Source organism: Carya illinoinensis, chromosome 6 (genome assembly GCF_018687715.1).
Source record: "Carya illinoinensis cultivar Pawnee chromosome 6, C.illinoinensisPawnee_v1, whole genome shotgun sequence".
Classification (NCBI taxonomy): Eukaryota; Viridiplantae; Streptophyta; class Magnoliopsida; order Fagales; family Juglandaceae; genus Carya; species Carya illinoinensis.
In genome coordinates, this window is record NC_056757.1 from 30,260,565 (window position 1) to 30,272,813 (window position 12,249).

The 12,249-nt window shown below is 33.9% G+C and overlaps 1 protein-coding gene across 2 annotated transcripts; it reads left to right on the forward strand.

Annotated features, from left to right (window-relative positions):
* Window positions 1-3,780: 3,780 nt before the first annotated feature.
* LOC122312955 (pyruvate dehydrogenase E1 component subunit beta, mitochondrial) lies at window positions 3,781-10,539 on the forward strand. Of its 2 annotated transcripts, none has more exons than XM_043127633.1 (16): window positions 3,781-3,897; window positions 4,106-4,178; window positions 4,294-4,365; window positions 4,714-4,794; window positions 4,883-4,909; window positions 5,128-5,190; window positions 5,442-5,528; window positions 6,015-6,140; window positions 6,330-6,463; window positions 6,683-6,755; window positions 6,854-6,919; window positions 7,539-7,577; window positions 7,657-7,781; window positions 7,880-7,994; window positions 8,202-8,308; window positions 10,340-10,539. In XM_043127633.1, exons 2-15 carry the CDS (start codon window positions 4,128-4,130, stop codon window positions 8,268-8,270), a joined length of 1,128 nt encoding a protein of 375 aa, XP_042983567.1. In that variant the 5' UTR covers window positions 3,781-3,897; window positions 4,106-4,127; the 3' UTR covers window positions 8,271-8,308; window positions 10,340-10,539. The 2 variants fall into 2 exon arrangements, with proteins under 2 accessions (XP_042983567.1, XP_042983568.1); XM_043127634.1 differs by having other exon boundaries at window positions 3,873-3,991.
* The last annotated feature ends 1,710 nt before the right edge of the window (window positions 10,540-12,249 follow it).

The window sequence follows — 12,249 nt, forward strand, 5'->3', positions numbered from 1 at the left end:
CCACCTCTTCCCACGAAATTATCTTCATTTACACTTTCCATTGAAAGAATATCAAACACTCTTTCTCAGACAGCTTTTAGGAAGTTTTTTGCACACCCATTTCGAAGCTTTTGTAAGTGTTTTATCATAAAGTCTCCTTCATATAAGTTATTCCTTTTTTAGTCTAGTTTACATGGATATCTTATTTGCCCCTATTTGAAGATCATTTGGTCAGTCAAATATTGTGTAAACTATAGAAAGGTCATTCTGGGAGATAAACTGGAGAATATGTTATAGTTTAGAGTTTTTGACCAAGCAATGGATAGATATTGGTCCGAAATTTTTATGGAGTATTGTTAACATGTATATGTGACTATTGGTTGAGGATTTTTGCATGATTAAAGGTTTTGATGAAATATTTTCTTAGATTTAGAAACTGGAAGAAGAAAAATAGTTTATGTTTTGAGAAAGTTTAACTCTTTGGTGGTCTAAACTTATTCTAATGACTTTAATAATTTTATTGGAGGATCCTAAGTATCTTATATACATGTTATATTATTATTTTGAAGATATTTGATGTTAGTTTCAAAGATAAGAAATTTTATGCAAATAGATATTCAAATAAGCCAAAGTGTGGATATTCTTGGCTAAATTTATATTTTGGTTAATTTCTAACCATGTGATCTTGAATTAGAAGCTTATATATGTTTTAGGACATCTTTTTAAACCATGTAATGGTTTGGTTTGAAGATCATATATTTATAAGTCATAGATCAAGAGATTTATCAAAACTAGTTGAGGAAAAAGTTTCTGTTTTTGGACTAAGTGTAAAACCAAAAACTCCAAATGTTATTTTGTGATTTTGGTGACTTTAGTTTGATGATTTAAAGCATGGTTGATGTTAGGATGATATTATGAATATGTTAGAAGTAAGATTTGATTTTTGAAATTCTTGGAGATGTTTTGATTTAAGGTCAAAACTTGTGATTCAAGTGCTTGGATCTTTTTACAAAAAAGTTTGGTATTAATTATTAGCTTTTTCTAAATGGATGTTTTAAGTATGGTTTTGAACTTAGGATTGGAAGATGTTTGTTGCAAAATTTTGGTTTAAGCATGAGTTTTGAAGTTGGAATGAATTGCAATAAAAATCAAGGGAAATGGCCTATAGATGTTTCGGCCATAGTGTGTTCTTCATAGTTGTGTTTTGTTTTAAATTTTTCTGAATTGATATTTAAGTTTAGGATAAAATTTACATGAGGAATATAAATTTTGGAAACTTTTGGAGTTAGTATACAAAATCCTTAAGTTATGGGTAAAACGGTCATTTTCCCACATGTAGAGAGTAAAATGAAAATATTACTCTTTAAGTTAGTATTTTTCAAATTTCAAATTATTAGTGATTTAGTTCTAACTTTTAGAATCACAAATTACAGTTCCTCGTGGTCGCACTTGAAGTTTTATAAGAAACGCGAAGATCGAGGTAAGTTAGCTTTTAACTTACTAGCAGTCTATTGTGTATGTGTGCTAAGTAAAGGAACTACAGTGTATGTATGTGTGTTATCATATATGTCATGCCATGCCAAGTTATCACGTAATTGTCTATTATACAGAATTTATTCTGTCATCAATTTTTATCTGTTACATAATATATTCTGTTATGTATTACTGTACATTACAAGTACGTCATGCTAAGTATGCCATCTATTACATGTATGTCAAGTAATGTAATATTCACTGTTGCAAGTATGTCATGTTAAATATGTTGTTTATTATATGTTATGTCATGTTACGAAATGTTTCTATCTCAAGTTGGTCATGTATTTCAAGTTATATTCAAGTCACGTTATATTACGTCAGGGCTTCAGTCCTTTCGTATTCCAGTCACGTTTCATCTTCATTACTTATGTATGGGGTCACAGCAATTGTGACGCATACACTACGTGAGACACAGCAATTGTGACACGTAGAATACATGGGGCCACAACAACTGTGGAGTATGTATTTAAGCAGTTAAAGAATAAGTTTCCATATAATACATGGGGCCACAACAATTGTGGAGTATGTATTTTTCATGTTAAGTCAAGTTTGTGTAGAATACATGAGGCCACAACAACTGTGGAGTATGTATTTACACGTAGAATATATGGGGCCACAACAACTGTGGAGTATGTATTTTTCATGTTAAGTCAAGTTTGTGTAAAATACATGGGCCACAACAACTGTGGAGTATGTATTTACACGTAAAATACATGTGGCCACAACAACTGTGGAGTATGTATTTTTCATGTTAAGTCATGTTTCAGAACAAGTTCATGATAAGTCAAGTTTCAGATCAAGTTCATGTCAAGTCAAGTTCAGTTCATGTTTCAATTTAAGTTATGTCAATTATGTTATGTTGTATGCCAAGTTATGCTTTAATTCCTTATGAATTTGATTATGCATTTATGCTTTTACTGTCATCCATGCATCATTAGCCTGTGTGGAAGTTATTTGTTAACTTGCTGAGATTTGTAATCAAATCTCATTGTGGTAGTCCCAACTACCATTCCTCCTGAATGGTAGATCTTGTTACAGGACCTGAAGGAGAATCAGGAGCTGATCAACTAGACACAGTTGACTAAGCGACGGTGCAACATCAATGTTAATATAGTAATTAATGTAAATTACTACTTGTACGATTGAGTTGCATCTCTAGTACTTTTTGGATCATAACCATTTTGGACTAGTGTTGTGATCTTAGTTGTTCAATGGGTTTTTATGTATGAAATATGTTTTAAGCATTTGGGATATTTTCAATTTGGTACATAGTATTGTTAAAGAAAAAAAATTTATCCGCTGCGAATATTGCATATTGTTAGATGCATGTTAGGAACATTGCATCTTATATGTCATGAACGGGGGCAGGTAACCTTGTGTTGCATGTCTCGACGCTTCAAATGTCCGTCAAATCCCAAACGGAATTTGAGGGCGTCACATTAAGAAAGTTAAAATTACAATTATAGCCTTATACCTAAAAGTAACATTTTTAAAATTTTAATTTTAATATTTTTATTATTTAGATTTTAATTTTAGATTTATAGTTAGTTTTATAATTTATATAGATATTATAATGTTAACATTTAAATAAAATTAGACTAAATTAAATCATATCAAACTAGTTAATTTTAAGTCTATTCAATTTATTTATATAAATAAGTTGAAATGATTTGATATGATACGACTTATTATATTAATAGATCATATTAAAATTTAATATTTAATATTTTAATACGATAAATTTAATAAATCAAACTTAAATTTATTTATATAATATAATATATATCTCTTCATACGAGACATTAATCCAATTTGACACTTCTAATATTGATGGATACATTTGGTGGGAATTACATTTTCGATATATATTTTTGCATGACGAAGTTGTTAGGTGAAATGGAGCTATGGTAATCACAGCTTTGGAGGTTGTTGGGTCGCAAACCGCACGCTGTTGCTCCCTGCCCTCCACCTAAACTCCACGTGGACCTACTCGTGACGTCACAAAATAGGATTCCTGCAGTATTGAGTTAATTTTCCGCAAAAATAAAAAATAAATTAAATTAAATGGGTACATAAAAGCAGTTTAAAATTTAAATATAAAATAAAAATTTTATTATTTATAAGTAAAATCACGTATTAATATTAATTTTTTATATTTAAAATTTAAATTAATATTATTTTTAATAAAATTTATTTTTTAATTAATCACAATAAATTAATATCCATATTAATATATAAATATGCTTGTAATTAAATTTGTTCTTCAAATAAATAATAAAAGACAAACTTTAGATAACCGAGACTGCGAGCATTGGTGGCTGCTTGAACCGAATCTCATTTCTTCAGCGTGTTCTTCGGGTCCGACATCTCCTAATCAATTAGGTCCGTCCTTCTGTTCGTACCTGTCCTCATACATCCATAATCTGAATCTGCTCTCATCTAAATTCCCTCTTTTACCATTTTCACCGAGTTCTAGGTTTTTTTTTTTTATTATTATTTTTACTCATATTTATTTCAATACACTCCTGGATTTGCTTGGAATGACTGATAATCTGAATGCGTTTTTTCTTTTAATGTTTTATTTGATCAGAGGTTGAGCGAAAGGGAAAAAGATGTTGGGGGTTATAAGGCGGAAAATCGGTGCCGGAGGCTCTTCTCTACTGGTATACCCCGAATAATATCTGTTCCTTTTTTTTAAACGTTTGGTTCATGGAGTAGGTTTTGCGATGGGATTTTAATTGTTATACTTCGCTTAATCGTAAATGTCGTTTTGGCAAGACTTCGGGATGGTCCTTTCAGTCTCGCCCTGCCGTGTCGGCATGGAGAAGCTACTCATCAGCGGCAAAAGAGGTAATCGTCATTTTTGTACCAATTTCCATGCCGGTTGCATTACAATTGGGTTTCTTCGCTCCCCGGGGGGTGTTGGTGGATCAAGAAAATGCCTCATAAACATTTATAAGACTGCGGCCATAGATTCTGGTATTAATTAGGGAACCTGGAAGCCATTATTCTTCATCTTCTTCTTTCAAAATCTCTGGAAAATATTTTGCCAGCGGTGTAGTGCTAGCCGAGTCCAAAGGGCTAGTTTTACATTTTACAAAAAATATATTTATCAGAAGCTGCCCCTTCTCTTTCATATTCATATTGTTTTTACATAAGCATCGAGTGTTGAACCTTTGAAATTATAATTATGCACAGATGACAGTGAGAGATGCTCTAAACTCTGCGCTCGATGAGGAAATGTCTGCTGATCCTAAAGTATTCTTGATGGGGGAAGAGGTGAGGTTAACTAGAAAGATTTAGTACTTTCTAACCTGGTCCTTATTCTTTCTACTCTCATGTCCTTTTTTTTTTTATTGGAGTGCAGGTTGGGGAATATCAAGGTGCATACAAGGTTAGACTCATATAACTGAAGAGATTAAATTCGTAGATTACAAAATGCTGTCCGTGTACAATGTTTTTTCTACTTAAGTTTTCCTCTTGTATACTAACCTATTTACTTGAGCCATGCCTTGTGTTTTAGATAAAACCATCAATTACTTGTATGCAAAAAATTGAAACGATTTTAAACAAGTGTCTTAACATTCATGCTCTTAATCTTTATCTTGTTAGATATCCAAAGGGCTCCTGGAAAAGTATGGTCCTGAGAGGGTTCTTGATACACCAATCACAGAGGTTATTTCTGTTGCTTGACTTGTTTTCTTTTTGTTGGTTATTTGGTTACATCCATGGTTCGTTAAGTCGATGAGGAATGATACTGCAATGTCCTTTCATGCATAGGGGTCATTATAATATACTGATGCTTCTCGTTTGTTCCTAAGCCACCTCTCCCCTTTCTTAGAGAAGGATATATGCATGTGTGATTCTTATTTATATATTCGTTGGTATTAGTCTTCTAATACCATTTTTCTGTAATTTGTTTTCAGGCTGGGTTTACAGGGATTGGAGTTGGTGCTGCTTACTATGGGCTGCGACCTGTTGTAGAGTTTATGACATTTAACTTCTCTATGCAGGTATATCTTGTATTCGATTTGAATCCCGTGCTAAGAGATCTTTTAATGTTATGTGGTGCCATAGAATCGATTGAGCACTCTACTGCCCTCTAAAATCCTAATCGATTTGGGCATCTATTATATTATTAAAGAATAATGTTTTTTTATAGGGATAAAATATTATATTATTAAAGGATAGTATAAGGATAACACGGTTTTTGTGCTTTTTCTCTATCTGACACATAGATAAAAGTCTTGGCCTGAAGGACAATTGTGTTGCCTCCTGGAATAATTCGAATATGCCAATAAATTTAAGCTTAGGTTTTGTGTTTATTTAATTACAGTGCACATTGATAGGTTTATAGCTAACTTGATGATTTCGGCATTTTGATTTTATTGGTATGATCCACACATTTTATTTTGGTTTGGTATTTTCAATTGACTTAAATATATTTCTTTTTTTTTTTAAATTTTTGCTCAAACAATCTCATTCTATCTTTGCTGCAGGCAATTGACCACATCATTAATTCTGCTGCAAAATCAAACTATATGTCTGCTGGGCAGATATCTGTGCCTATAGTTTTCAGAGGGCCTAATGGTGCTGCTGCTGGTGTTGGTGCCCAGCACTCTCACGTATGTTTCTTTGGGCTTTATTTGTGTACCCGGTGTCTTCTTGGTTACCTGACCATTTCTATGTCATGTCCTTTGATTTGGTGCTGGTGATGTCCTTGAGGACATAGCTTGTTTGAGTTCGTTGCCAGAGTCCCAGTCCTAGGGAGACAAACATTTGGCATGCTCTCTTTAATTTCTTCTTTAATGCAGTGTTTTGCTGCATGGTTTGCCTCCTGCCCTGGGTTGAAAGTGTTGGCCCCTTACTCATCTGAAGATGCTCGTGGACTGCTAAAGGCCGCCATACGAGATCCCGATCCTGTTGTTTTCCTTGAAAATGAGTTGTTGTAAGTACATCAGTGCATTTTGTTTTTTTAATAATTCATTGTTTTAAGTACATTAGTGATTTTTGATGGATTAAGATTGTTCATACTCATCACAACACCAAAAAAGAAAAAATGCTGGATTGTGATCGTGCTATGTTAAGAGGGCTCATACTCAAAAAAGATATATTGTGATTGTTCATATCATGCTAAAACATTGTTAATGTAAATATCGTGATTCAGATATGGTGAGTCATTCCCTGTTTCAGCCGAATCTCTTGATTCCAGTTTTTGTCTTCCAATAGGGAAAGCTAAGGTACTTCAATAATTACCTTAACAATGATTGTTATGATCCTCCTGTGTTCTCTTTATATTATTACTGTTGTTTACCTTGTAATTGTCTATGACTCATAGATTGAGAGAGAAGGAAAGGATGTGACTATTACGGCTTTTTCAAAAATGGTGGGCTATGCACTCAAGGTTTGTCTGCAATACCTGCTTTAGATGTTATTATATAATCTGATTTTCTGTTTCATAGGATGTAAACTGACCTGGCAGTTGTAATATGTGTGGTAATATAATAAAATTCAATAAAATTGTGTAGTTTGTAATATGAATAAATGTATGGCATATATTTAGAGGATTACTAGAGATATTAGAGATATTTTTTGTTAAGTGTAATTGGTTCGTATATTACAACTGCCATAGCTGGAAGCTATATGCTTGAGTTTTACACGCTCTGGCATCTTTTGAACATATTGTTGCATCATCACGAGCGCCGATTGCATTGTATTATCTTGCAAAGGCTTGGTGCTCATATCAGTGTGACATTGCTCTTTGCTGCTCCTCGTATCTTTCTGAGGCTTCCTGGAATGTGTGGTTTTGTGTGCCCGTTTTCCCCAAGAGATCATTTTATGAGAATTTTAGAATTTATGCTCCTATAACATCATTTTCTTTTGTTTGGGCATGGGTATGAGTTTCTTCTTAGTTCGTATCTATGTAGTCTGTTTTGTAGGCTGAATCTCTCTCTCTCTCTCTCTCTACACATACACATGTTTGTTCTCTGTGTCTAGAAGTAATTGTGTGGCTTTATGTTCAGGCAGCTGAGATACTCACAAAGGAAGGTATCAGCGCTGAGGTAAAGAATGAACACAAACTCACTACCTGTTCCTGCTGTTAGTTATGAACGTATTAATAATTAATTCTCTTAATTTTAGGTTATAAATTTACGCTCAATTCGGCCACTAGATAGATCCACAATCAATGCCTCTGTCAGAAAAACCAACAGACTGGTAACGGTTGAAGAAGGGTTTCCTCAGCATGGTGTTGGAGCTGAAATCTGGTTGATCTCTTTCGATCGCTTTCCACTAATATATCTAACCCTTACCGATTGGTCTTTTAGATCCGTTAGACTTATACTGTACTTCTTCCTTCAAACAGCACCTCTATTGTTGAGGAGAGCTTTGGTTATCTTGATGCACCAGTCGAGAGAATTGCTGGGGCTGATGTTCCTATGCCTTATGCAGCTAATCTTGAGAGATTGGCTGTTCCACAGGTCATTTATTACTGTCGATCCCACAATCTGCCATTAAATTTATAGGTTTACAGCTGTGGATATGTTTGTGAGAGATGGGAGTTGATTCAATGATAGTATTCCTAGATTTTAGGTCCATAACGGGTTATTTTACTTTTTTGGTATGCATATGTAAATCCTAATTACAATTCATATATTTACATAATTCTGGGCTCTTGTGGTGGATAGGTTGAAGACATTGTTCGTGCAGCAAAGAGAGCATGCTACAGATCTGTGCCATTGGCTGCAGTTGCCTAATTCCTACCAGATCCATCCTGAAACTTTTCCAAATCCAGGTTATATTTTAATTGGCAACTGCTTGTGGGTAGTACAAATTTTGGGTTTTGAAGTTCTTACCTATCAAAGATGAGTTTCAATGTCGAATGACTTTATTTCAGTTTAGAAGAATTCTTTGGTAGATGTAGAGATTTGTACATTTTTTTTACTTGATCACATGAGGGAGAAGCTGCCTGTTAAAATATATAGCTTTTTCCTTTTCACTCTCTCATCACATGGGGAACAATGACTTGGAGGTGGTAAAATTTATGTGTCTGTATTGTCATTTGATTTGGCAGTTATGTGGAACCTATTTACTTTTGAAAGCCATATTTCAAAAGTATTTTATTAAGATTTTCTATTCAGTGCCATCACTTTCTGATTAGCTCTTTAACTGTATTCCTTAAGAGTTAGTCTTACAAATATATTTGAATATATTTGTTTGATTTGGTAACTCTCTGTCTACATTTGCTGTGTGCCTACACTAAGGATGTTAGAACCCTAGTATTCCAGAAATAATTACAATTTTCTTCTACAAACTACCACCCCATTTTGGTTTAACCTCTGAAACTTTGACCCGGTGCAACTGGACATAATATGAAGTGTCAGTGTCTGTTACCTCTCCATAAAATATCTCCAATAACTTTATAGAAGAAAAAATTATCCTTTATTCCATTGAAATGTTTGTTTTTAGTATAATGGCTTTTGTCTCTTAATATATGTTTCCATTAAAGTTAATGATGATTATTGATGGGGTATATTTCTGTTAAAGTTAGGGTCTGAGTTACAATGAGTTGAAGTTTAGTTGGCAAGTGGCAGTGGGGTGGTCATTCCTGGGGGAAAATGTTATTAATTCTGCAAAAAAATTATTACAATGGGAAGGGGGTAGGGAAACAAAAGCACTAATTGTGTAGGCATGACAATTCTATTTATTACACCCTTTAATTAATATGCCGGTGGGAAAAATTGTATTAGTGTTAGAGCCTAGCCTATCCTGATTAGGAAAAGAAACTTATTTCACTTGAAGTGGTGAGATCAAGGATTTTTCAGTTCATATTTTGTTGTTTGGGATTTGTATTGGCAGCATAACATATAAAACTGGTTTGGGTGTTCTGTAGTTCCTTAGGGTATAGGTGTTTTGTGAATTGTTTTGAGTGGGGGAAATTGGAAAAAAATGGAGGGTGGAGGGGATCTTGCCTCCATGTGAGCTGAATCTTCCCCTCTATCCTTGGCACTGAGAATTATTATCTGCACGGTGTGCGTTGCTAGAGGGGATTTCCCCCTCCACCACTGGTAGGCAAATCCTACCTGGATTCACTGGCAATTATGACAGGGAAGCAGAGACTTAATGGTCCCACCTACCCGATTTGCTTGGGTCCCACACTCCGGGCAGGTGGGCCCCCTTGGGCCTCTTTCTACTTGCCTGAATTGCTCTGCAGTCTGGATGAGGAATTGCTGAGGGCTCGTCTGTTTGAATATTGTATCTGTTGCTTTAAAATTTACAGAGATTGTCCTGGTCTTTTAGATGGTGTTGTTTGGTGTTACATATTGCTCGTATAAATAACTGAGGTACCCGAAGGCTTGGCTTAGGTGAACTGGGCCATTAGATGAGGGACGTGTGTCCCTTTTATCCTGTTATGCGTCACATGCCCCTCATCCATTAAGTTCAGTTCCAACAAGCCATTCTGAGTACCGGATGCCACACAGCGACAAATTATTACTAAAGGTACTGTGTCTAATCTCTACCTTGTTGGTGAGGAAAACACCCAATTTAAGTATAAAAGATGTAAGAATTGGAACATGTGCTAATAAATTTAATCCTATAAGCAATGATCGGTTGCCCTATCATGGCAACATAATGTACATCTATGTCGCATGCAGATTGGATAACTAAGATTGCCAATCCTGTGGATGCTTTAATACCTTGCTAGCTAGAGTTTCTTAACTGACTAGAATGATAAAATATTTGGGGTCAGCAACGAAGTAACTATTTCTCTTGTAAGCATTTTTTATTTGTTCGCTTTTGATTATGAAATTCTTCCAATATGCAGATCATAGTGAGTGTTCGATATGTGGTACATTCTGGAGATGCATACGAGCAAGTGACGCCTAAGCACAATTGCGAACTACAGAAAATAACTTTCCAACCTTCTTGATATTGCTGTGGAATTGAGTGTATATTATGTCAGCTCACAGGGTCAACAATTTTGGGTTTTGCATGCATAAATGACAGAAATGGAGAATGCCATCATATCTTATGAGTGCAACTTGAGTGATCGATTTATATAATCGAAACAATCAGCTAGGTTAGGTTCACGTAGAAACCTAGACATCGATATTTTTGGCTGGCCGAAAGTGATAAGCTAGCAATTGAACAACTGGTTAATTGAAACCTCTAGATCGATGCCATTGGTATTTGGAGTTGAATTAACGGAGTCTCATCTAGAAGTAAAATATAGTGGGAGACTTGAAGGGAGAGAGAAACTTAGGCCTCACTAAACACGGTTTGTTGACCAGAGAAAAGTCTCTGCCCCCTCCTTCCCACTGTTTTCTTTTGTGTGATAGTCTTTGGGAGTCTCTCCTTTACATCCAACTGTCATGCCATTACAAAAGGGATCTTTTGAATTCTTGACACGCTAATTGATCGAGAAACATTCAAGCACACATAGAAAAGTACAGCTTCAATCAACATTTTTTAGTGTGTCCCTTTCTTGAACTAGAAAGGTTAGAAATCCACTAGGTGTTATGAAGGCCATTTTGGAGGAGAGATGGTGACCCAAGATCTCACCTGTCCATGCTGAGTGACAAAGGTTAAAGCGTGTCCGTGCTTCCTGCCTAACTAATTTTTACATTTCGTGGTTTACAATTTCTTTGAAAAAAGACTTGATGTCACGGTCCATGGATGCGCTAATGAGCGTTTGTGTTCATGAGTACAAGTCGATTTCCCAAAAAATTCGTTTGTAATAAGCGTACTTCCGTTAGGCCTAACTCCATTCAATAAACTTTTAACATGACAAGTGACCCTCCATGCAATAATTTCAAATTCGGTTTCATTAAATTGAAGTTAGCTTAATTCCACCGATAATAGAGTTCAAATCTGAACATGGAACTGATAATTAGTGTTATTGCGTCAAGTCTGGTTCGTGCTATCTTTAATGAGTCAATCCTAATCTGTTAATTTTTTGATAAGTCATCCTAATCTGTTAATTGCACGCTGGATTCCATTAATTTCGTGCTGCGTGTTGGATTGAATCATGTCAAATCAAATTCGAATTGTATCCGAGTCAATTATATCAAAAGTTTTATTACGTACAAGTAAATTTATGCATTAATTTATATATTAATCTAGATTTTTTTACATTTAAAATTTAAATTAGTACTATTTTCAATAAAATTTACTTTTTGATCAATTACATTATATTGGTATACATATTAATGTATAAATATACTTATAATTAGATTTTTCCTTATATCAATCCTAACCTTTTTATGGCATATTGTCTTAAAAAGATATTTGTCTTTGGTCTTGCTATATTTGGACGTCAAGATTACTTTGATTCATTTTAAACTAAATAGAGTTTATTATTTTTTTAACTTTTTATAAAATATTAAATCTATATCAATTTATTTTATATATTTAAATATATATTTCAACTTATTTATATTTAAATATATTAGTTATAAAATATTATTATTCATATTTTAATTCAAATAATCTGAAATTAGCTAAAGGGAATGCAACCTTCGAAATTACAATCTTGATTCCAATCAAATCCAAACATTGATCACCTAGATGAGATTTGAGACTCGTTTGGGGAGTAAGAAGAGATAAGAATTTTATAAATAGCAATAAGATAATTTGTAAATACTAGTGAGATAATTTGAATCGAGTATTTTTTAGATTTTGATAAAGAAGAGAAAAAAAGTTAAATAAAAAATATTATAAAGTTAAAATATATTT